We start from the raw sequence: 24,794 nt of genomic DNA, 5'->3' as shown, positions 1-24,794 counted from the left end.
TTTATAAAATTAAATAAAAGAACACATTTTATCAAAAAACTATAAATACTAATTAGATGAAAGGAGCTTATCAATTAAGTTTTTATTGAGAGGCATAAAAAATAAATAACTTTTAAATACTCTATTTTATCTATTTATTATTTCGTAATTGACATAAAATAATATCAAATTTAATTCATAAATATCTAAATTTTTGTAAAATTTCTTTAAAAAAAAAATAAAAATGACAATAGAACTTAACTTTGGTTTATTATTTTTGTTAAATTTTATTTTTTGGAAATTTTTATAAAATGATGAAAATTTATCTATTTTAATTTAAATATATGCTTTGATACATAGCATAATATAAATTTCAAAATTTATTTCATTTACTCCATTTACAAATTATTTCAGACTTTTTTATATCTTCATTTTTTTCTTCAAAATTATATATTTCTTCATTGCAATGAAAAATATTTTAATTGATTGTCTCTTAATGACAACTTTAATTAATGAATTTTGAGTTTATTGTCTAAAAAATTATTAAAGGTTAAAATATTAATTTTTTTTGAAAATTTTGTAAACAATATACTATGAATAAGTTTAATTTATTAAATAATATAACTTACATTAGAATATTAATTAATTTTATGGCTTTTTAAAAGTAAATAGTAATTGCCATTAAAAAAAGCTTGAAATAAAATTAGCTTTTATATAAAATAAGAACAATTAATAATATAAAATAATTTCTTAAAATTAAATTCATTCTAAATTTAACTATTATAATTTGTTTTTTCTTTATTCTTAAGCTAAATTCCTTTTTTTCTTTATTTCACTTAATAGTTATTGCTCTTTACTTTCCTCTTTTAATACTTGCTCTAACTATCTTATAAAATTGATAGATATTAATTAATTCAATTTTAATAGTAGGAATAAAGTATGTTTACTTCTTTTCATCAACTGTTGCATGCCTATCGTATCTTTACTGAATAAGATTCTTTTTACCGAGTTCTTTCATCTCTTCTGTTACTCCATCTTCTAATTCCTTTTATTTTTTAAATTTAGAAGAATTAAATAAAAAAATGTATTTACCTGTAACATTTCTTTTTCCCATTCATGCCTTTCTATTTCTTCTTAAACAAATTGCTTGTTCATAGAATATTGGCTAATATTGAATTTTTTTTATTAAATTTCTTCTTCCCTTTGTTATAACTCTTTCTTTTTTTCTTCGTAGAATAGCTATCTTTCTTTTTCAAAGTTCTTCTTTTCATCTTCATTCATATTGTCTATCTTTTTCTATTCAAAATCAACAAGTAATTTTGTAATGTTCTTTCCTCCTTTTTCTAAAAGTAAAAACTTCATAATAGCTAAGAGATCAATCATAAATACATAAGTTTTCGTAAATTTTTTCTTTCTTTGCTAACATATTTTGCGAAGTTTTTTCTGATATTTCTTAAACTATATCTTTCTTCATCCTTTCCTCTACTCCTTTATTTTTTTTCATAAATAATTCTTGCTATTTACTTAACTTTTTTGTTGCTTTTGTTCCATTTGATGCTTCATCTTTTTTTTGCATCAAAGCTACCTATAAAGATACTAACTATATTTGTTTGTATGATAATAGATTATATATATATTTGAATTTTCAACTAAAATAGTTTACAGACGAATCGTCGACTTCTATTTTTTTACCTGGCTTCTTAGGAATAATAGTACTTTCTGCTAACCAACCATATTCACTCATTTTTTTATCTTTTTAATAGAAACAAATACAAATTTGATTAATTACTAAATTTATGTTTATAAATAAGCATCTACTTAATAAATAATTATAATAGTAAATTAATATTAATTGCTGGCTGAAATATTTAATTTCAAAGATATATAATATATAAATAAAAGAGAATATTTGCTATTATATTATTAATTATGAATTTAGCTTTTAACCTAATATGATAAATTAAATTTAAAACGTGTTTTTATAAAAATCAATCAATGAAGAAAAATATTTGATTGAAAAATATTCCAAGAGTAGTTATTTTAAATTGAACACTTGTTATTTTTTATAAAGTTTTTTGATATAAATATGATTATTTTATAATATTTATTCTTTACTTGATTAAAAATCTTTTGAAATATTTACAGTTCATTAAAATTTAATATTATTTAGCTAATTTCAATAATTAAATAGGATAAATAAACCATTTTTCTTTTAAAATTTATTTTAATAAAACAGAAGATAAACTGATAAAAACTATATTATTGATAAATTTTCTATCTATGGAAAGAAATTATTTTTAAAACAAAAAATATTGATTAATATTTGATTCTTATTGATAAACTGGTTTACAAAAATTTAATTTCATCTTTAACTGTTTATTTATCAGTCAATTTTAGTTCGATGTGATCTAAATTAAATTATTCAATTTGTATAAATTAAACTATTTGATCAGAAAATTAGATGAATATTTTACATATACTTTTGAAAATAAATATAGGGGATAAACACTAAAGAAATAATAGTTTATCGTAAGTTATTTTAGAAAAGTACTTTTTAAAATTAAGCTAAAAATGCAGCTGAGAGTTATTTAGTGTGCAGAAGTTTGAGAAATAAAAAAAATATCACGGAATTAGATAAAATATATCAAAAAATATATAAATTTAGATGAAAATCTTGATTGAGAAAATCTATTTTTACAGTTTTTTTAATACTTGAATTTACTCCAAATCATTAAATCATTGCGAAGATACAATTCCTACAAAACATAATAATAAATTATTTGAAAATTTCTAAAGATTTGACAATCAGATAATATTAATTAATTCATGTTTATATGTTAATTCTCCCCACTTATCCTTTAATTTCTATGGTATTTTAATAAAAAGAAGAAGAAAAATTACCTCTGTCTCTGTTAGTGATAAAAGAAGCAAAAATATAAAAAAAAGTATATTTAATTCAACATCAAACAAAAAATATTTTTTAGTAGATAGATTTGATAGAGGTAGACTAATTTCTTTTATATTTTGCTAAAGCAGATTCAAAACATATTTTTTGACTTTTATAAATTTATGAATTAAATAACAAAATCTTACATACATTATTATTAAACAACAAAAACAAGTAAGGTTGCTTTTATTACCACTTAATTTAAGAAAGATTCAAGTATTAAATTTCAGGATTTTATTTTACTTTAAGGATGATAATTTTATCTTTAAATTGAGAAAAAAATATCATTAAAAATAATTAATTTAAAATAAACAAAATATCTAATAATCAAAAAATGAAAAAAAACACATAGCTTAAGTTATCTGATCTTGAAGCAGATCAATTTTTAAAGAATTTAAAATTAGAGAGATACGTTGAGGGACAATGTAGATTATAGTACTTAGAGTTGGCCATGTAGAAAGCTTAAGATCTTATTCCATTTTAAAATGTATTTCTTCTAGCAACTCCATTCCAAGACAGAAGATAGTTAACTTATGAAGAAATCAAACAGCTCGTTTTGTCTGGAAGTGGAGGGTTTTGCTTAATATTGAATCCTGTTTTCTGTGGTCTTCTATAAAATCTTGGCTATGATGCATAGATAATATAATCATCTTGCTTGAAAATACCTGAAAATCATGTTGCAATATTAGTTAAAAACTTACTATAAGAGGGTGATAGATATTTAGTTGATGTAGGTCTAGGATTCAAAAATGTACCACTCAAGGTTGATTTTGACAAAAAAACTGAAATGTTTCAAAATTCTTTTGGTTAGTATTATTATGAATGGGAGGATGATACTAAGCAAGTGTTGAATAGAATTGATCCTGTCAACAACTTTTTCAACAGTTATACTTTTAATGTTTATTAAGATTATGAAGACTTGCTTGATCACTAAGGTGATGTTTACACTGGGACTGCTAAATCTCCATTTCACAGTGTCCTGTGGATGATTAGATTCCCTTCATCTGGTTCCATTTGCCTCAAAAATAATGATCTCTTAGTAGAAAATGTTGAAAAAAAATAATTAGAACCAAAGGAAGTTATTTAAAATATAGACTAATTTGCTGAATGTTTGACAAAATACTTCCCTATGGTAGATAAAGAACTTGCATTAAAGGCTTATTAAACATATTCTGAAAAGAGTTAGGCATGATCACACAATTTGCATTTTTATCACATTTTATTTTAAATTTAATTAGACAAAATTAGTTAATTAATTAATTAAGTTAATTTTTAACCATAGTCTTAATTGATTTACTTATATAAGATATATAATAGATAAATTGAATAACACACTCTACTATTATATTATTTTATAAATATTATTTTTTTTGTTTAAATATTTGAATACTTGAATATTTATACCCATCTCTACTTGAGGGTTAGTAAAAAATCCATTATGGTAGTAGTATTTATAAATAAGTATTATTTTTATTGTTTTTGTCTTTTTATTGTTAATATTTTATGATTTTTATTCTTGAATATCTATTTTTACTATTTGAGATCTTATTTTTCTGTAATTTAGAAAAATTTTGTTAAATTTTAATCTTATTTTTTAGTAAGTAAGAGTATCATTGTGATTATTTAATTAAAAATTCTTTAATTTTATTAAAATGTACAAACATTTATAATATTTTTACATCTTTCATTCAAGAATATAATATAAAGTATAAGTATGCCAATTCTTTTATATTTTAAGAAAAAGATAATTAAAATATAAATTTGTATTTTGTAAAGATATTTTGCATCTTTCTGTATTTTTATGAAGCTTTTATATATAAAAATACAGATTTACTTTCAAATTGAAGAGACAGAAAAAATAAATAAATGTAGTAATTACATTTTTAATGATAATTTTATTATTTAATATAACAAAATAAAATAATTTTTTTATAGAAATTAACAAAATTTAATATTTTATACTCAAATATTCTTAATAGCTTAATAAAATTAAAGGATTTTATAATTAAAATGATTTTTGTTTTTTAAATGCTTGCTTGCTAAAAAGCTCAATTATTTTATTATTCTAATTTTTTAAATCGGTGGTTATTATGAGGGGAATTAGGTCTCTTTTTTGTGCTTTATATATTCTAAGCAATCTTTATTGGCTTATTATTCGCTTCTTTTATTTAAAAATATTGATTTAAAATAATAAAAATTTAAAATAAAAATACCTTATTAAGGAGATTTTTAAACTTATTCATTAGACTGTTTTTTTGAAGATGTTATTCTAAAAAATTAATTTGATTCTTTTTTTATTGGAGATGAATTATTTTATAGTTTGCTTTTATTATTCACGTTATTGCTTGAAGAGGATGTTTTAGCTACAAGGAAGTTCGTCCTTTGTATTTGATGATCTTTTGCAATCATTCTACCATTATTTGGACTTGCTGATCTATTAAGTGTGTTATTTGTGTTGACTTCTCGTTATATTATTTTTACTTTTTAAGTGTATAATAAATTTTCTGAGTCTTGATATCTTTGGCCCTAAATTAGTTTTTTGTTTCCTATTTCACTTCCATAATTCAAGCTATCTTAAGTTTATGCAGTACTTTATCCTCCTCTTTATTCCTTAGACATATTTCCTATATTAGCCGAATTTTCACTTATTTTTACAGCCTTTATGCTGCTATTATTTATTGGCCTCGAAGGAGAATAATCTCTTGTAGCTGTTGATTTTATTCTTGGATATTATGCTGGGTCATTTTAATTTTTTTAATACCCATTAATCTATTAGTTACTTTTACTTATGTTAAATGGAGCGTACATTCTTTATATTTATACTCCTGTTTAAAAAATATTTCCATAAAATATACATTAAATTTATAATCTAATTAAACTGACCATTATGATTCACAGGTTTTTGTGGATTGCTTCTACTTTTTGGAGAGTGAGATGTAGATTAAATATTAGGTTATCTGTTATTCAAATTATTTCCATTTTCTATTTAAATATGAATATTAATTATATGCTATTTTTTTGAATAAATTACAATTTATATTATTATTGTGATTAGCCGAGTAAGGACTTTCTCTGAAATTTTGAGGTGAGTGCTCTGTTTTTACTCCTCCTGCTTTTTTATTGGGTTTTATGAACTGATATACTATTTTTTAATTATTTTTTGAATTGCCGCTTTAACTTTGTTTTAGATATTTAATATTATTATTTTCATTATATTTGTTGTTCTCTTTTTCGTAGCAGTTATCATCACTATGATCTATGTAACTTTATTCTTATTCATTCAAATTTGTGTATTTGAAATTAAAATTTTCTGCTCCTTCTATACTTCTTAATTATTGTACACCCATTTTGTTAAAACTTTTATTATTTTAGGATAGCTATTCTTATTTCTACTATTTACTTTAACTGTTTTTAAGCTCTACTTTTATTTCTTCCCAAAGCCTCTCTAGCTAGTTCAGTTTCTTTTCAAAATTCAACAAGCTATTTACATTAACACTAGGTTGTTTTTCTAAAATTTCCTTTTATCTTTATAGCATTTACTTCAAATCGTTATATCTGAATTAATAATTCATCAATTAGACTAAGTTATTTTGAATATTTAAAGTTAACAAACAAATATTTACTCATTTTGTGGTATTCTCTATTAGGTATAAAAATCTAATGATAATTTTTAGAAATATTCATACTCTTTTTGTTTAAGCTTATCTTGAATGCAATAGTGATATAAATCATGATTAAAATCCCCTTATTGATTGTCTTAAAATATTAAATTTTCTTGTTAGAATTCATTAATGTCAATTTCGTTAACTTGAGTAAAAGACATAAATTATTTATCCTGTTAAGTGATTGCCTATGCAGCATCAATTAATTCACTTAAGTTTCCTGAAATTTTAGTATTTATATTATTTTATTGTCTTTTAGTTTAGTTATTGTTGCCTTTTTCAATTTGTTAATCTTCTTCATCTTCCTCATTTTTTTCTTACTCTTTTGATTTATTTTTCCCCTTTAGCGAGACAGCTGATTTACTCTTTACCTTAGCATCTGCTTCTAATAATTGAAATCAATAATTAATATTTTCTTTTCAAATATAAATGCATATAAATTACCATTTGCCCCAAAAGAATAACCGCCCATATTAGCTAGCCTACCAGATGAATCCTGCTTTTCTATTATTTTATATGCAATTTTATTTTAAATTTTATGTTGTAGTTAGCCTTGGATATTCAATTTATGTTCTTAATTTATATTATCAATAAAGGAATTATATTATATAAAAAACCTTATCAATTCAAACAGAATCAAAGTGCTATCGAAAAAAAATAAGTAGGATAAACAAATAATTCTTAAAAAATTAAATGAATGGAAATTTTAATGGATTTGTTAAAATTAATGTAGTGAAAAATTTCAATATATTTTAAATGTGCTGTTGCTTTGAAGATTTAGTTTGATTCTACTTACAATTTTCTACATTCATTATGATTAAATTAATTTTATTTAATTTCTAAATTTAATCAAATTATTACATAGATTATGAATCAAATAAAAAATAAATCTAGTTTTTACAAAATTAATTTAAAAATAAAATATATTTTAATCTGATAAATATTGTTGCTTGACTGATTAATTTGAATGAATGCAAATATAATAAATAAATTCGTTTAATTTTACAAAAAATAATAGAGAAGAATGAGTGGTTTTAAAAGAAAAGAAATTACTTGTAAACAAATACAAATAAATTACTTTAAACAAAAGTATTAATTAATTTTAAATGATTTGTTAATAATTAATTAGATTGATGATTGGATAAGTGATTGAATAAATAAATAATAATAAAATTAGTTAATTAAATATATAGTTATATTTAGATATCATTAATTAGTAGTTGATAATCTTTAAAGGTGATAGATAGATACTAAGGCGACATACTTTTGAATATTTTTAAATACCAATTAAATACAAGATAGAATGTTTAACATTTACTAGTTTGAGAATGAACTCAAAGAACAGATTTAATATGAAAAAAAGAGAGTAAACGAGTAGAAATGGAAGGAAAAAAGATAGAGTATTCTACTTTATTTTCTTAGATTATTTAGTTTATTTAATGATATTAGTTTAAAAGGATTAAATGGTTGAGAACTACAAAAAAAGACTCAACTAATTTCTCTCAGAAGTAATTGCTATAAACTTTGCATTATTACAAAATATAGAAATTAATTGTGTTTTTAAACAAATAGATGAAGTAAAAGCCAATTAAGATATATGATGATATTGTTGATATGAAATTGAACTTGGTCAATAAGTTTAGACCTGAGGACGAGTCAAAGATAATAGGACCAAAAATAATGAAACTAAAAGATTACCCAAGCCGTGCATAATCCCCAAATTATGTGAGTCATAAGCAAAGTGTAATAGGATAATTTTCTTTTTATTTTTACATAGTTATAAAACTTTTATTTCAGCTTTTAGAATAACATTTACTTATTGATAGATATCTTTGAGTTGAAAGTATATATTTTAATATAAATAGCAAAACATGTCTCTTGATATGTATGAAAGTAATAAATCGCTAAATCAAACAAATCCTTTCATTCCATTTAAACCTTATCAATTTCGCTCAAGAGAAAAGAACAAGGAACTTTATGGTGATATGAAGTTTAAAGCTTCATTTAAAAATGAGCGAGTAGTTGATTAGTTATTTGAGTAAGGTATTGGTGGTTTAAGGAGTGACCATCCTTATGTCCCTCAAACTGCACCTACTTCATAGTAAACTAGAAGTATTTTAGCTCAATTTAACTTTGATTTATAAGTAATAAAAAGGTTAGCTTGAGGGATTAAATAGGAAAAATAAGAATAAGACCTAGCACAACAAAAAATGACATATTTATATCATAAAATAATAGCTCATAAAACCTGGAACAAGATCAGTAAGACAATAAAGATAATTTGATATTAATGTAGAATTAGATAAATAAACAAACTAATTAGCATTAGTAAATCTTAAATAACTCTTCTATTATCAAAGAGCATAAAAGCTTTTAAAACAATTTTGTTTCTGAAATGTATGCTAATGGTAACAATAGGTTTTAGACAAACTCTGGAAAAAATAGAAACAAAAGCCTTCCATATGATTCTAATTCAAAAAGCTTAACAAGTAATGATATGTCAGTTGAAGACTTAAATGTTATTAAAAAGAAAGACTTAACAAATACTTTAAGTTAAAAGAATGATCTAAACTACTTAAAATAAAATTAAAATATAAATTAGATTGTAAAGTCAAAAAGGTCTAGCTCTATTTAAATAAATGATTATTTGAATAACTAAAAACACGAAAACAATCAGTTAACAAATAACATAAACATAAATAATTTAAACTATTAATCAAATAAAAACACATTAAACATTAGCACCCCAGAAAAAAATACATATTAAAATTAAATGTAGAAGATTCATCACCATAATAACAGTCACATTAAAGGATAAAATATATTACCAATCTTGCACTAAAAAACACACTTTAAAGCTCTGACTGAACTAGCAATCAAGCAACCTTTACTAAAAAGTGAATTAAAAGAAGTTTATGATGAAAATTTAGTTGGAAACCTGATTGAAACAAATCAAATTTGTAATATTTTAAAAATTTCAAATAATAAATCATATTCAAAAAAATGTTAAAAAATTGAATTTATAATTCTTCATATTATAAATTTATTATTTTTAATAAATTTTATACTAAAAAAAGTATTAGAATTGTAATTTTTTATATTAATTTTTTTATTTAAACAAGTTGATGATTAAGTTACATCTGATGCAATATAAGTAATGAATGAATGTAACATTTTTAGAACTAAGCATAAAAATGTAAAGGGTATTAGAGGAACTTTAAGAAATACTTCAAATAACTTCAATTAAAATAATTAAATACATATTAAAGAAAATAGTATGAAGTATAGTTTTGCTTGAAATTGTAATTAAATTAATAAAATCAATAAACATGCTAATAAAATTATCAATCAATTTTTAAAATAATTTTGTGAAAATATTTATTTTTGTAAAAATTAAATAATCTAAACGAATAAACAATTGGTAAATTAAGTGAAGTAGAGGATTCAAAATTTTATTTAAAATTCCTGCTTGTAATTATTTATTTTTAACTAAATTTCAAATTAGAGATCTACTTTTACTTTTGAATACTAGAAAAATTTTTAATTAAATAATTACTAATTACTAAAAACTGATTATGAAATAATTACAGTTTTTCTTTTTAAAATATGTAAAGATGAACATGATCCTAGCATTTAATTAATCATAATAAATAGAGAGAAAAACTTAATATGTTAGAATTTGAGTTATTATTCAATAAATCAAATCTAAGTTTAAAAATAATTATTTTTATTTCTCATAAAATTATTAGTTATTTTTTAATTAATTTTAATAAAAGTTTATTTTATTACTTAAAATAAACGATGGCTGTAAAAAGCAAATCTAATAATCAGATCAAAAAGATGATCCTACATATAAAAAAAATAACATTTGTATAAAAATTTTTTAATCTCAAAAAAATGTTTTGAAAACCCCATAATAAATTTTATCTGAATTTAATATTTTATTGATTGAATAAAATAACTTTTGATTATAAAAATAATAAATACATTCATATATGTAATGTAAACTTCAATATTTATTTTAATTGTATTTTTAATTTCTCAAATTTTTTCTAAGACTTAATTTTCAATTGCTTGTGGGAAAATAGTTGGAGAATCTGTTTTAGCATTTTATATATTAATTTTTGGCAATTTGTATTTTTCATATAAATATTTAGCAAATGCAAAGTAGAGAATAACTAAAACGAAGACGCAAACTATATAAACATAGCACATTACTGAAACCCAGTCTATTGAGTCATATACTGGCTTGTAAGCAAAAGTTACTATAAGATTCACAATCATGTAGCTCACCAAAGCAAGCATAACTAGTTTTAAATGAACCCAAGCAAATCTTATATTGTTATACATAAATTCTGTAGCAATACACAAAAATAGCAACACATGCTGAAGAATCTGACAAAACATAAACCAAACATTATATTTTTAATTATCAGGTAAATCTGGATAATAAGAAACCCAGAACATAATTGAGATAGCTAATGAGGTACTAAATCCAAAATGAAAGAGAAAGTGAGTTAATTTCCATATTTTACTCTCATACTCTTTGCCATATTTTCTATAGTAAATGGTATCAACTAGAGCTAAAATAAAATAAAGATGAATACTCCACACACCCCAGTATGTTAGAAACTCCCAATTAGTTAATACCCTCCATATTTCAAATTTACTATATTCATAGAACTAAGTCCACCATGGCAAAGCGCTTAAAATAGTAAAAATTATCCTAAAAAAAAGTAACTTAGTTGTATTATTTTCTAGCAAATATGCTTGATTTATTTAGTTTGTATCTTCAGTAAATACTTACATTTTAATATCTTATTTTTTATTATCTATTTAATCAATTTGATATTTATTTATTTAAAATTTATTATCAAAGATTCTTCTACCTTATATTATTGCTTATAGAAAAAATTTATATAGAAAAATAACTTATTTATTTATTTACTTTTTAGAGACGCTTTAAATTAAATTAAATATCAATCTTAATTTAATTCTTTCTATTGCTATATTTTTCTATTTTAAATATTTCTTATAGTATTTTATATTTAATTTCAGTTAATTATGATAAATTAAGTTTCATATATGTAATATTTATTCTTCTATATCTCTAACTCAATTACAATATATTAAATTATTAAAGTCATATTGATTTAGATGATTATCATCAGATTTTATTTTTAAAAATAATGAAATTATTCTAATTAATCAAAATATTTATGATAGCTTAAACTAAAAACTATAATAAAAATAAATATAATTAGTAAATAAAAATCAATTTTATAATCTATTAGATTTATTAATTTACATCAAATTTAAAATAATTAATTAAAATTAAAATCATTTTTACAAAAGAAGATATAATAACAAGAAAAAAACTTTATTTATTTCGATAAATTATATTTGATGAAATTTAAAAGAAGCTGTAAAAATGTTTAAGTAGAAGTCTATTTTATATTTATCACTTCAAACAATTAAGATAAATCATTTATAAAACGATTTAGAGAATAATAGATGGAAAATTCTGATACAAACTTAATGTTTTTAAGAAATAATTACATTTTTAAACCTATTTTTACTTTAATAACCATAATTTCTACATGAATTCATTATTTTTTTTTCCATTGTATTTTAAATTATTAATTGAGTTACTTTATAAATATTAAAAATTACAAATAAAAAATAAATTACTATTTTTAAGGCAGCAGTAATAGGTGTATACGTATAATCTCTTATTTATGATATCCACTAATATACTTAAATTTTATCAAAGATCATTAAACAAGGAGTAGTAAAATAAGAAATGAAAAAATCTTAAATTGATAAAAAAATATGTATCTAAAAACATAATAATTCTAAAAATTTTTTAACTTAATTACTTTATTTCATATTTAATAATATTCTGTTTAACTTAGATCTTACTATTTTTTAAAACTTTTTGTATAAAAATTAATTATATCTTGAAATAAAATATTTTAAATGATCTAATGTTAAAAAATTTAATTCAAAAATGGATAAAATTTTATTCAAAAATGAAGGAAAATATATTTTTTTTTTGCTCTCTTTGTTCCTCAAATACTAGTACACTATTTTAAAACTTTTTTCTTATTCAATCAACACCATTATTCGTTCTCTAACTATTCAGTTGTTCGAGTATTGAGTAATCAAAGAATTAGGGCAATTAAAAAATAGTGAATGTAAATTTGTTTAATTTGTATCAATATAATTATTATTATTATCTATTAAGATTATTTTTGTGGTAAATATTTATTAATATTTAGATACTTGAAATAAGGATAGTAATATTTTAATTTGTAAATTATTAAAGATTTATAAGCAAATGATAATACAAAAGCAGTATGAATATGTTTGCAAAACTGAGAAAAAATTATAAAAATAAAGTTCATATGAAAGAATTGTGAACAGTAAGTTTTTAATACCTAGATCTGAATAAAATTAACAAGATGGCCAATATAATACAGTCAATTTTTAGGCTTAAGCTTTTTACAGCTAAGCCTAAAAATTGTCACAAATAATCCCTGTCTGTGATCCTTAAACAAATCCACTAAATGACATGTACTTGATACCAAACATTTAGAGTTAAGAATAGGACAATAGCTTCATAAAGACTTGTAACGATATAAAATCAATAAATGAACTTGATGAAACATATATTCGATTACAAAACGAATAAGTAGTGTTATTGGATAACAATAAAAATGATTAGTAAACATTTAAACCATTTTTATCTTCTAAATGGAATAGAGACAGAAATTATGAATCTCCTATAAAGTATCCCCATAAGGCATTAGTATCAAAAGGTAATAAAATCATAGAAATAGAAAATACAAACGAAGCGAGAAAGCATTTGACCAACTTGAAAAGACACCTTATACACAAGCTGAAAAATTTAGAATCAGAAAGAGATTTTTAAACAAGGTTTGAAAATGTAGATAACTAGCTATATAAATAAAGACAAAGTAAATATAATCCTGGATTGAATGAGTCTTTTAAAGTATAGCAAGAAACAAGAGCTGATATTCCAGAGAAGTAGTTAGGCCCATAGTTTTAAGTACAATCAATAACTAATTACTAAATAAAACCATAAAAATTTAAAATTTATTAATTTAATAAATATAGCTTAGATTTAATAAAAGAGAAATTTGTGACCAATCAAAAATATCACTCATTGATGATCAAACAAGAGAGTAGCTTAAAGAGGAAATTTTTATGAGAGATGAATTGACTAACTTTATTAAAGATAAACAAGCCAACAGCAATAGAAAAAAGTGGAATTTATAATACAAGCTTTAGCCTATAACTAACCCATTAATACCTTAAGAACTCAGAAGAAAGCATAAATATGCAAATCCAATTTTAGATTAAACAAGCTTTTTGATCAATGAGGTTTATTACGATAAAGAATTTGAAGCTTAAATAAATCCTTTACTTTCTAGTGATAAGCAGAAAGTGTTAGGATAAACATTTTCTCATCGCTTTAATAACAGTCCTTTAGTTTTATACAGAAAAGGAAGATCAATGTCAAGAGATTATCCATATAATAGAGGGATATTTGAAATAACTTAAATCAACAAAAAAAATAATAACTTAAATTAATCATTTTTATGAAAACCAATTATCATACTTAATTAACTAATTAGTTAGCTTTTCTGGATATAAAAAACCTAATTAAAAAATTTATATATTTCAAATTCTATATTTACATCTTTAATTAGTATATAAATAAATAGTTAAATATTTTAGTTTCACTGAACTAAATTATATTTGCTATAAAAACATAAAATTAATTTTAAAGCAAACAAAACTTTTTGTAAAAAATGAATTTACTGTAGAGATAATTTTTGCCCTTTTAGAAATTTTGAATATTTAATAAATGAATTAACTTAAATTACAAAATAAAATAATCAGTTTTTTAATTGAATTACTATTATAGTTTATTTTCATATTTACTTTCTAAATTTAAAATAATAAGATAAAAATAAATTTTTATATTTCTCTTAACAATTCTTTATTTACTTTTAGGCTGATAAATTTTTTAAGGATATTTTGGCTTCATTCAAATCAAAAAATTTGCCAAAGAAACTTTAAATTAAACTTTTAGTAAAGTTATATTAAAAATCAATTTATTCTCAAAGTAGATTTATTATTTGTGAAAATTTTAATTTAAGTTTTTAAATTTATTTTATATTTATAATTCTACATTATTTGAGAAAAATACAGAAATCATTTTTAAATTATACTAAAAAAATTTATGATAATTTCTACTATCTTCTCTTTGGATTTTTACAAAAATTTTATTGTTTTGAAATTAAGAATTAATTCATAAATTAATTAAAAATTTTAAGAATAAAGACTTCAAATTTTAATAATTTTTGAGAAACTATATCTGATCTTTAAACATAGGGACATGGAAAAAAATTTACAGTAAAATAAGGAAATGGAAATAGAGATAACAGCTGATAATGCGATTAGGATAATAGATTCAATTCTTTTTCCACCAGAGCCTAACGAAATTGAGGTTTTGATAAAGAAGTTAAAGTAATTTAGAATTTACTGATATTTAAAATTACTAATGAATAAAATAATTATCAGAGATGCAGAAGCCATAAATGATTCTGAATATAAATAATCTGAAGAAGGAGAATTAGTATATATTGACATTTAGTAAGTTGAATTAAATTTTGAAGTTTAATAAGGAAATAAATTATTTTAAATAGCGGTAAAAATACATTATCAGATGATCATTATAATAGCATATTAAAGGCATTGAATGCTTCTAAAAAATGTTATCACTTGACTCTAGATTTTACGTAAAATAGCTTAAAAGAAATATTATTTGTAAATTAGATATAATTTTTATGTAATAATAGAAATTGTCAACTTGGCAAAAAAATATCTGAAGTCCTTTCAGTGGTTTCAAAAATGAAATAACTAATATTTTTCGAAGCTGAGTTCAAGTAATTCCACAGAATTGTAGAACTGATTAAAATATCCAAATTTCACTTTTTAATATATTAATAGTTAGAATAATATAGATTCAGCTATATGCTAAGAAATGTCTTCAAGCTTAAAGTTAAATAGCAATTTATAAACACTCAAATTAAAGCTAAAGTATAAATTTTTATTATTAAGATAAAGTTTATTAAAATATTTTATATATATATATTTTTTTTAATTAAGGCACAATAAACTTAAACAGTAAGGTGTAATTCATCTAGCAGATGCTATTAGTGAGCTAAAACAGCTGCAAACTATAGACATTAAGCTTTAGTAATTTCAAAATGTTTTGAAAATAAATAAAGATTTATTGAAAATCTAATTAATGTAGTGAAAATTAAATTGAAAACGGAATGAGTTACTTGATTGAAAAAATGAGCCATATCAAAACTTTAACTGACGTCACTCTATTCTTCAGGTAAATTTTATATAAATTTAAGAAAGATACGACAGACTTTTTAATTTTAATTAGTAAAAATGACATATAAGATACACAAGCAATCTAAATAGGTGCAGCTTTAGGCAAGTTGACTAGTGTTAATAAACTCTTTATTAATTCAGGGTATACATACAACAAAAACTTTAATTAAAATAATAGAATCAAGTTTATAATTTAAAAGTATTGCAATAAAATTAAAAATAAAATAGATGGAACCTAATTGGAACAGATGGCTTGAAATCAATAGCATAAGGTATATAATAGATTCCTAATTTGTAAAAGCTATAACTTTATTTGAGGTATAAATATTAAATTTTTACAATAGATATATATTCTTAAATTTATATTAATAAAAGCTCAAATCAGATAACATCATTAGGACTTTTACATCTTTTGGAAAATATTAACAAATGCAGATTATTAACTTATTTGGAGATAAATTTATCGTAAATAGGATTTTAATTTTAATAGTAATTTTTTTAAATAAAAATAAATATAAATTAATAAATAGTGGTAATAAGTTAACGGCTGAACATGTTGAATTAAATAAAGCTTAATTTGTTTCTGCTTTTAGGGATTTTAATAGTAATTTAAAAAACTTAAAGCAATTTATTTTGTATCTTAGGTATTATTTTAGATTTTAAGTTCTTTACTAATTAGTTATTTATTATTATTATATAGGAAAAATGATTTAAAAAGTTCTTTTAATCCATTATTTAGCATCCTTAAGTAAAATAAGTTCTTACACCATTTGATATTAGATTATAGGTAAGATAATTTTTAAATAATGATAAATAATTAATATTCATGAAATTATTAAAAATTTAGCTTTAATAACCAAATACTGTCAGACAGAAAAAAAGTAGAATTTATGATGAGAAAAATAATAAGATTGACCTAAGTGATTGTACATTTAGACCCAATTAATTGAAATTTCATTAAATTAAAAGGAGCATATTTATTTTTGTTGGTTGATATTATATTTATAAAGTGTCATGAATGCAAATAATATATTTAATTCTAAATGAGCTTTTATAATTGATTCTTTTTACTGAAATTAATTTAAATTATCAAATTTATATTCAATTTTGTAGTTAGTTTGCTTAATTTTTTTTCAATTTTTGAATCTGAATTTATTCTACTAACTTTTTTATCAAAAATGAGCAAATTTAAAATTATTTTTGATTAATATAAAAAATAAATAAAATTAGTGGATAAGTCAGCTTTTTTTCTTGAACTTACATAAGATTCGATTCTTTATGAAGTGTAAAATAAAATATTGATTATATGGATGGTTTATGCTATTAAGTAAAAAAAAATATTAACTGAATCATTAATTTAATTAAATTTAATGTAATGATTTATATTAGTTGAATGATTGTTATTATTTAATACAAAATGCGGTACAAGATATTTATAAATTTGGTAAAGTTTCCTTCAATTATTAAATTTATCATTATAAAATTTCTTTCAAAAAAAAGAGTTTTTAAATTTGAAGCTCTATAAAATAATGATGAAGAGTATAGCTAGCGAAAACGCTGAGAGCGATTTAGATGAAGTTTTATCGAACAGTCAAATAGAGCAAGATACAAAACAAAGCAAATAAAAAAAAAGAGAACATGCTCCTTCATTAAGCAATCATAATACATAGTCAGTCGATGATTAAACTGGATCACTTGATTCCTTAAAGATTATTTAAGAGTCAAAAAGATCTTCATTTTTAATATCTAATACTCGTAAATTACAAATTTTAAAACAAATTCACTTGATGAATCCAGAAGAACTTTATGAAGTTTGCTTGTAAATTCTACAAAAATCATCTGCTGAGAGAAATCATTTTGATTTATAAATATTATAAAAGACCTTCTAATCTATTGAATTTTTTTAAAAATTTGAAGAATAAAGTGGTTCCAATGCTTTATTAAATCTCTATAAAATGCTAAAACTAGAGACCTATGATATTCATGATTTGGTAATATAATAAGGTACAAGAGGTGATAGGTTTTTTATTATTTTATAAGGTTCAGTAGGTGTTTTTATAAAGCCAGCTACTACCAATTCTTAATTGCCTTCAAATACCTAAATTTTAAATAGTCAAGTAACTAGCTTAAGCAAAGAAGCTAATAAAACAAATAATTAATTTCAGTAATCTCCTACTTAAAGCCACTCAACTAATAATGCAAACTTAAATTTCACATAAGCTAGTAGAAACGCTCCTTCTCCTTTTGCTAGGCAATAATCTCCAGTCGAATCAGTGAAAAACAACACTATACATTAGACTTGCATTTCTTTAAATAATTAAGGAGTCATAAATAGAAATAGAAACGATTCAAATGATAACCCTTTAAATAATTAAAGTATAAACATTCCTACTTTTTCTAATATCACAAGTGATACAGTTCTCTAAGATAATCACGGATAAAGCTTGCATCAGTAGGCTGAAAGACGTGCATAGAGCTAGCTAAAAAAAGAAGGAGAAAATAACTCTGGTAACAAATAATAACAACCTGATTAAATGTCTTAATTAAAAAACTCAAATTCAAATAAAACTACTGTTAAAAGAAAAAAAAATATCGCAACTGATCAATCACAAAGGTAAAAATCAGAATTTAGCATTCCTCTAAACCTGCAAGATGAATTTAATGATGATTCTATTAAAATTGATAACTAAAAGATATCCTAATCAAAAGATTAAAGTAGATAAGATTTAACGAAATAAAATTCAAATATTGTATAAATGCCTAAACCTTCATTTGTGTTTTAAGACAACTAATCTCAAGCTTTTCTAAGCATATTAAAAAATAAAAATGAATAAGAAAGAACTATTTTTCCTCCACATGAATAGAAATATTGGATAAATGTTAATTAGCTCAAAGCTGGCTAAAGCTTTGGAGAACTAGCATTATTAAATGATGCTCCTCGTATGGCAAATGTTGTATGCAATTCGATTTGCCATTTTGCAGTTTTAAATAAAAAAGACTTTAAAGAAGCTATAGCTTCTATAGAAAGCTAAAAAATAAAAGGATATATTTAATTTTTATAATAAGTTCCTGGATTCGATAAAATAAGTCGTAGAGCTTTAAATATGATAATTTATTCATTTGATATTAAAACATTTACATTCAGAGATAAAATTTTTAAGGAAAAACAAAAGGCTGACCATCTCTACATTGTAAAGGATGGAGAATTTTGTTTGCAAACATCAGTTGATTATTAGCCTCCAAAAGACCCAGCTCGTTATAATTATGAAGAATTCAATAGAAAGTACAGACCTGCTAATTAAAATAAAGCTATTAGGAAAATACAATTAGCAGTGTTAAGTAAAGGTGAACTTTTTGGTGATTATGAAGTTTTTAGTGAAATTCCACGTTGCATGGATGCTATCTGCAATTCATAAAAAGGTGAGGTCTTTTGCATTTCTATATAAAATCTCATAAATAGATGTGAGATTCTTAACGAGCGCGACCTTCTAGTCAATCTAAAATAAAATAGCTAAGCAAAACATGGTATACATGAAAAGATGTTAAAGTATTTTCATGGTACCAGTAGTTCTTTTTAGAGTATTCTTGTTAATAATTAAAAATTAATAGCAGATCAAAGAAATACTGATTGTGTTAATGTAAGCAGATCCCAATCGAATAGTAGGCAAAATATAAAAACAGCGAAAATAGTTCCTAATAAGCTAATTTCCGTCCAAAATAAAAGCAAAAACAGCAATGAGTAATTACCGAAAGAATATCTATATGAACCTTTATTTATTACTGCAAACTAGTAAAATTAACCAAGAGGTATGAGTGCACCATCCTCCACAAGAAACAGAAATTTACTCAAAACAACTTATAACAACTTAATTGATGAATAATTATCAAAGTAAGACAGCTAGTAAACAGAAACAAATAGATCTTCTACAAATGATGCTAATTCTTATTTCTAAAGATTTTCTGATAAAGTTTTAGAATTTAGTACAATTGATAAAAAAAGCTAGCTTTGCAGCCAAAATAGTAAAAAAATTGACTGTAATGATAATGACACAACATATAACATTACTTAAAATAGCTAGGAAAGGTTACAATCTAGATAAGTACCTAAAATTAATATGTAATACATAAAATAAAACCAAACTCCAAAAAATTATTTGAACTAAAGTCTCAATAGACCTCTAAGCTCAGAAAGATCAAATTTCAATTCATCAGTGCGAAATAAAAATAATTCATTTATATAAATATAAAATTAATCAGTTGCTAATAGTCCCAGAGGAAAAATATCGTGCAACGAAAATTTCAGAATTACTGACCTATCTAAGTCTTAACTACTTAAGTAAAATAAAAGGCTATCATATTCTAAGAATACTAGTAGAATAATAGATAAATCTACAGAAAATATTGTTAATGTCTCTCAATAGATAGAAGAATCTGAAATAAATTTAACTGCAAAATTAAAGAATATAGCTGCCACATCTGTTGTAAGGAAGCAAATATAATTATCTTGTAGTGATAATGTTAATTTTGAAAAAGATCTTAAATCAGAACAAATGATTAAAGCTAAAAAATAGATTTTAAGTTAGCTGAACAATCAAGCATAAAAATAACTCAAGTAACTATATTAGAGTGTTGACTTGCAATAAAATCAAGTATAAAATTCTAGTTCTATTTAAAATTCCTTTGATAACAATAAAGCAATTGATTAATCTTTTAAACCAAGTTTAGCATTTTCAAAATTATAAATAAACTAGCATATTGATTACAATGAAACCAGAAAATAAGTTTTAAGAAAAATGAGAAAGTTTAAGTAAATTAATTACCTAAATGAACTCAAAAAGAGTAAAATTGATTAAGATAAAATAAATAGTGAATATTCTAAAATCAATACTATCAAAAGCAAAGGCTATGTTGTTATCAACCCTCATGCCTTTATAAATTTTGTAAATATTTCTTGATTAATAAATACATAAAAAAATAATTAAATTATTATTATACATAAGCTATATTAAAAAATATTGAGTAACAATTATTAATTAAATATTTTATAAACTAAAATTTTAACTAAATATAAATTTAATTGCTGTAATTTTATTTATTATAAAAACGTGTAAAACTATTATTTTAAACAAAATAAATAATTCACTAAAATATGAGTTAACTTTACAAATAATATGAAAAGCAGTTAAAAAAGTAAGTATAACCTTTAAATCCATAATAGATTTAGAAAATTAAAATTTTGAAAGGACGAATTAAAAATTTTTTTTGTAAATGTCAATTAAAATTATTACTATAATTCCATTTTTGCTCTTAATTTATATTCAGCTTTTACTCTAGTTTCCATCATTTCATATTTCAGAAATAGCTTTTTTGTACTTAAAATACTATTATGTATTTTGTGATAAAAATTAATTAAACATTATTATTCTTACATTTAAAAAAGAGTATGTATTTTGGAAAAGTGAATACTAGTGAAGTGTGACTGTGTGACTTTCTAAATTAAATCTAATTCTCATTTAAAATGTTCATATAAAATCACTAAAAAATAAGATTGAAAAATTTTAAATTAAAATTTTTATTGAATATATTAATATGTTTTACATTTGTTTGATTAAATTTTCATTACTCTAGTTAAAGAATGAGGCTTTTTTTTATTAAAATCCAAAAATTCAAAAATATAATTTAGAAATATGTATAAGAAAATGAAAATTTTGAAAAATAAAAATTAAAAATTAAATAAATTAAAAATATAAATTAACTTTATTAGATATTTATCAATTAATACTTGGTTCAATTAATATTTATATTAAAAAACAAATTAAAATTATTAAATTTATTGTAGATTTTTAAATTTACATTTTTTTATATCCACAATTTATTTTATTGAGATTCTATTTTATTAAAAATAGCTAAAAGACTTTCTTATAATTACAAAATTTACGAAATTTGTGTACTTATTGTGACTTACTAAGATTTTAATAGTAAAGATTTTGAAAATTATTTAATTTATATTTTTTAAGAGGATTATTTTATATTTACTTTTTTAATGAACTTCTTTCAAAAAATAAAAACTATTTTTAATTTAGAAAATTGAATATTCATAACAAAAGTAAAAATGAAATAATATGCAAGTACTGAAAGGATTAATGATGTGAAGAATTAAAATAGTTTTTATATAAACGAGAAGGTATTAAAATGTTAATCATTGTAAAAAAGTTAATTTATTATATTAAAAGCAACTATTAATTAACAGTAATTTCTTGATTTCTTGGTTTTTAGTAATTTGGATGATATGTGAAATAGGAAAAAATAAGGCAAAATTTATTTATATGTGAGTTATTAAGAAATTATTAACTTTATTAAAGAGCATTGTTTATTTAAATTTTATTTTTTAAATTTCATAAAAAAATATATATAAAATATAAAACATAAAATAAATATTTACTTTTTAATAAATGATTTTCTGATTTCACAACTACCAATTGTTTATTTATACTTTTTTTCCTATTATTTTAATTCTATAGATTTATTGTTTTTGGCTCTATAAATATTTAGCGGTTTTAATATATTAAAAATTTCTAGGTAATTCATAAGGATTAGGATAAGATTCTTGAGGAATAGAAAAAATTGAACAAATTTTAAAAAATAAAAATATCTAGGCAATTTTTCTAAAGGGTTTATCGATCAATTATGATAATTTGATAAAATATAAGTATTATTTTAAACATTAATTTGATTAAAAAATTTTTAAATAAGAATTTTATTTTATTTTAATTTTTTATTTTATTATAATAGTAGACTTTTGACTTTGAAAAGAATAATTTTATTTAATATTATAGTACAAATTTTTATTTGCTTTAAATACATAAATATTTCTAAATTAAATTTTCATTAGAAAAAATATAGAAAAAAATTGAAGTTAAATAAATTAAAAAATAACTTCAAAACTTTCAATAATGATTTTGAAATAAAATATTCAGTTATTGCTCGTGTATGTAGCCTTGAAAAAGGCAGTACCCTAGGGTACAATATATATATATAAATATATAATAGTTATTTAATAATCAAATCATGGTCGCTTTTTTATATAATTAATACTATTATATTCTTTGAATTAATTATAAGAAGAAGAATAATGAGATAAAAGACTTTATTTAATCATTTTTTAATTAAATATTCAATGAGATAAAAGTTTTTATTTAATTGTTTTTTATTATATTATTCAAAATAGTTATTTAATAATCATATATTGCTGGCGGCGACAATTTGCCTCTTTACTTTTTTATATGTTTAATAGTTATTTATTTTTGATATTAATAATAAGAAGAGGAATTATGAGATAAAAGTCTTTTATTTAATCATGTTTTAATCAAATATTTAATGAGATAAAAGTTTTTATTTAATTGTTTTATTAAATATTCAATGAGATAAAGTCTTTTATTTAATTATTTTTTATTAAATTATTCAAAATAGTTATTAATAATCATATATTGATGGCGGCGACAATTTGCCTCTTTACTCTTTTATATGTTTAATAGTTATTTATTTTTTGATATTAATAATAAGAAGAAGAATTATGAGATAAAAGTCTTTTATTTAACTGTTTTTAATTAAATATTTAATGAGATAAAAGAAATAGTATCCATATCAGAAAAAGATATAATTAACAACTTGTTTCAATCCTGATAAGAATAATCATGAGTACTTTAACTTAATAATATTAAGAGGAAGGTATAATAAAAAAAGAAATAAAATACTTTTTTTTTAATTATTTTTTTTTTAATTAATCGAATTAAAATAGAAGAATTAGTAAAAAATAAGAAAAAAACTACATTTTAGAGGACTTTAAAAACTGGTATATTTCAGATATTATAATTTTTTATTTTACAACAACAATAACAAAAAAATAATAATAATAATAATAAGAAAAGGAGAAGAAAAAAAAAACTAAAAAGAAAAATATTTAAACATAATAAAATAACTTTAGAGTAGTATTTCTCTGCGAAATAAGAAAGTAAAAAAACACACAAATAAAACAAAGTAAATGGCTGAGAGAACTTCAAAACAAATTTACTTTTAACTAGCTTTTGATGCAGTTGAACCATAAAAACCAGATAAAATATTAACTAACTAACAAGAAATAGCAAATCTAAACAATTAATATTAATAAGATCTAAATGAGTATTAACTAAAATTGTATTAATTCTATAAATAATAATATCAAGAGTAAAGAAAATACCAATACTTAACTAATATAAATTAATTTGATTTTAGTAAAATTGGGCAAAATGTTTCTTTTTGGCTTTATACAAATATAAATGAAAGTAATTAAGACTATACAATCCTCTTTTAACATATTGGGTGTTATAATAAGAAAAGAGAGATTAAAATTAAAAATATTAGATATTAATAGAGTGTATTTAAACAAAGAGATATCAATGTTGCTTTGAGAATAGTGAAATTTCACAAAATTCATGATCAGACTTAATTATCATTATTACATTTTATACCTTTATAAAATACTTAACTCTAATTAAAAAAAAATAAACAAGACAAAAATGTTTATAACTAACTTTCAAAATAATATGCATACGATGATTATTAAGAAAAATTGGTTAAAAAAATATAACTTTAATAGAAAGAGAAAGAAATAGTTTACTAAATTATTGAATCTGATGATTCAGATACAAATGCTTTGCTTGGCTAATAAATTCCAAATATATAGCTTAATTAAAACAAGCCTTCACTTTTTTAAATGATAGATATTAATT

At 21.3% G+C, this 24,794-nt stretch overlaps 9 protein-coding genes across 9 annotated transcripts; 5 read left to right on the top strand and 4 right to left on the bottom strand. All coding sequences in view use genetic code 6, as the record gives it.

Moving 5' to 3' along the window:
* Positions 1 to 437: 437 nt before the first annotated feature.
* TTHERM_00616150 (hypothetical protein) lies at positions 438 to 1,723 on the bottom strand (the record flags this gene model as incomplete). The annotated part of the gene is made up of 5 exons (XM_001024685.2): positions 438 to 861; positions 927 to 1,024; positions 1,072 to 1,322; positions 1,369 to 1,579; positions 1,643 to 1,723. 5 exons carry the CDS (start codon positions 1,721 to 1,723, stop codon positions 438 to 440), a joined length of 1,065 nt encoding a protein of 354 aa, XP_001024685.2.
* Positions 1,724 to 3,260: 1,537 nt separating this feature from the next.
* TTHERM_00616140 (arylamine N-acetyltransferase) lies at positions 3,261 to 4,118 on the top strand (the record flags this gene model as incomplete). The annotated part of the gene is made up of 1 exon (XM_001024684.1): positions 3,261 to 4,118. One exon carries the CDS (start codon positions 3,261 to 3,263, stop codon positions 4,116 to 4,118), a length of 858 nt encoding a protein of 285 aa, XP_001024684.1.
* An 856-nt stretch (positions 4,119 to 4,974) lies between these two features.
* On the bottom strand, positions 4,975 to 7,231 carry TTHERM_00616130 (hypothetical protein; the record flags this gene model as incomplete). The annotated part of the gene is made up of 6 exons (XM_001024683.2): positions 7,033 to 7,231; positions 6,550 to 6,973; positions 5,958 to 6,481; positions 5,810 to 5,908; positions 5,140 to 5,751; positions 4,975 to 5,087 (listed from the first exon to the last, which is right to left on the bottom strand). Exons 1-6 carry the CDS (start codon positions 7,058 to 7,060, stop codon positions 4,975 to 4,977), a joined length of 1,800 nt encoding a protein of 599 aa, XP_001024683.2. The 5' UTR covers positions 7,061 to 7,231.
* Positions 7,232 to 7,891: 660 nt separating this feature from the next.
* On the top strand, positions 7,892 to 9,886 carry TTHERM_00616120 (hypothetical protein; the record flags this gene model as incomplete). Its single annotated transcript, XM_001024682.2, has 6 exons — positions 7,892 to 7,988; positions 8,038 to 8,096; positions 8,161 to 8,331; positions 8,454 to 8,689; positions 8,734 to 9,548; positions 9,711 to 9,886. The coding sequence occupies 6 exons, from the start codon at positions 7,892 to 7,894 to the stop codon at positions 9,884 to 9,886; spliced, it is 1,554 nt and encodes a 517-aa protein (XP_001024682.2).
* Positions 9,887 to 10,513: 627 nt separating this feature from the next.
* TTHERM_00616110 (transmembrane protein, putative) lies at positions 10,514 to 11,435 on the bottom strand. The gene has a single exon (XM_001024681.2). It carries the CDS (start codon positions 11,395 to 11,397, stop codon positions 10,630 to 10,632), a length of 768 nt encoding a protein of 255 aa, XP_001024681.2. The 5' UTR covers positions 11,398 to 11,435; the 3' UTR covers positions 10,514 to 10,629.
* Positions 11,436 to 12,928: 1,493 nt separating this feature from the next.
* Positions 12,929 to 14,217, top strand: TTHERM_00616100 (hypothetical protein; the record flags this gene model as incomplete). Its single annotated transcript, XM_001024680.2, has 2 exons — positions 12,929 to 13,660; positions 13,729 to 14,217. The coding sequence occupies 2 exons, from the start codon at positions 12,929 to 12,931 to the stop codon at positions 14,215 to 14,217; spliced, it is 1,221 nt and encodes a 406-aa protein (XP_001024680.2).
* A 799-nt stretch (positions 14,218 to 15,016) lies between these two features.
* On the top strand, positions 15,017 to 16,976 carry TTHERM_000616099 (kinase domain protein; the record flags this gene model as incomplete). The annotated part of the gene is made up of 13 exons (XM_012800177.1): positions 15,017 to 15,147; positions 15,202 to 15,273; positions 15,327 to 15,419; positions 15,480 to 15,566; positions 15,631 to 15,720; positions 15,790 to 15,879; positions 15,938 to 16,024; positions 16,079 to 16,168; positions 16,255 to 16,344; positions 16,402 to 16,491; positions 16,557 to 16,670; positions 16,727 to 16,813; positions 16,874 to 16,976. 13 exons carry the CDS (start codon positions 15,017 to 15,019, stop codon positions 16,974 to 16,976), a joined length of 1,224 nt encoding a protein of 407 aa, XP_012655631.1.
* A 579-nt stretch (positions 16,977 to 17,555) lies between these two features.
* On the top strand, positions 17,556 to 20,981 carry TTHERM_00616090 (cyclic nucleotide-binding domain protein; the record flags this gene model as incomplete). The annotated part of the gene is made up of 1 exon (XM_001024679.2): positions 17,556 to 20,981. One exon carries the CDS (start codon positions 17,556 to 17,558, stop codon positions 20,979 to 20,981), a length of 3,426 nt encoding a protein of 1,141 aa, XP_001024679.2.
* Positions 20,982 to 24,082: 3,101 nt separating this feature from the next.
* On the bottom strand, positions 24,083 to 24,499 carry TTHERM_000616089 (transmembrane protein, putative; the record flags this gene model as incomplete). Its single annotated transcript, XM_012800176.1, has 1 exon — positions 24,083 to 24,499. The coding sequence occupies one exon, from the start codon at positions 24,497 to 24,499 to the stop codon at positions 24,083 to 24,085; it is 417 nt and encodes a 138-aa protein (XP_012655630.1).
* Positions 24,500 to 24,794: the final 295 nt, after the last annotated feature.

This window comes from Tetrahymena thermophila (genome assembly GCF_000189635.1).
Source record: "Tetrahymena thermophila SB210 genomic scaffold scf_8254378, whole genome shotgun sequence".
In the NCBI taxonomy this organism is placed as follows: Eukaryota; Ciliophora; class Oligohymenophorea; order Hymenostomatida; family Tetrahymenidae; genus Tetrahymena; species Tetrahymena thermophila.
The sequence above is the reverse complement of the archived record's forward strand: the minus strand, read 5'-3'. Positions and strand labels throughout refer to the sequence as shown.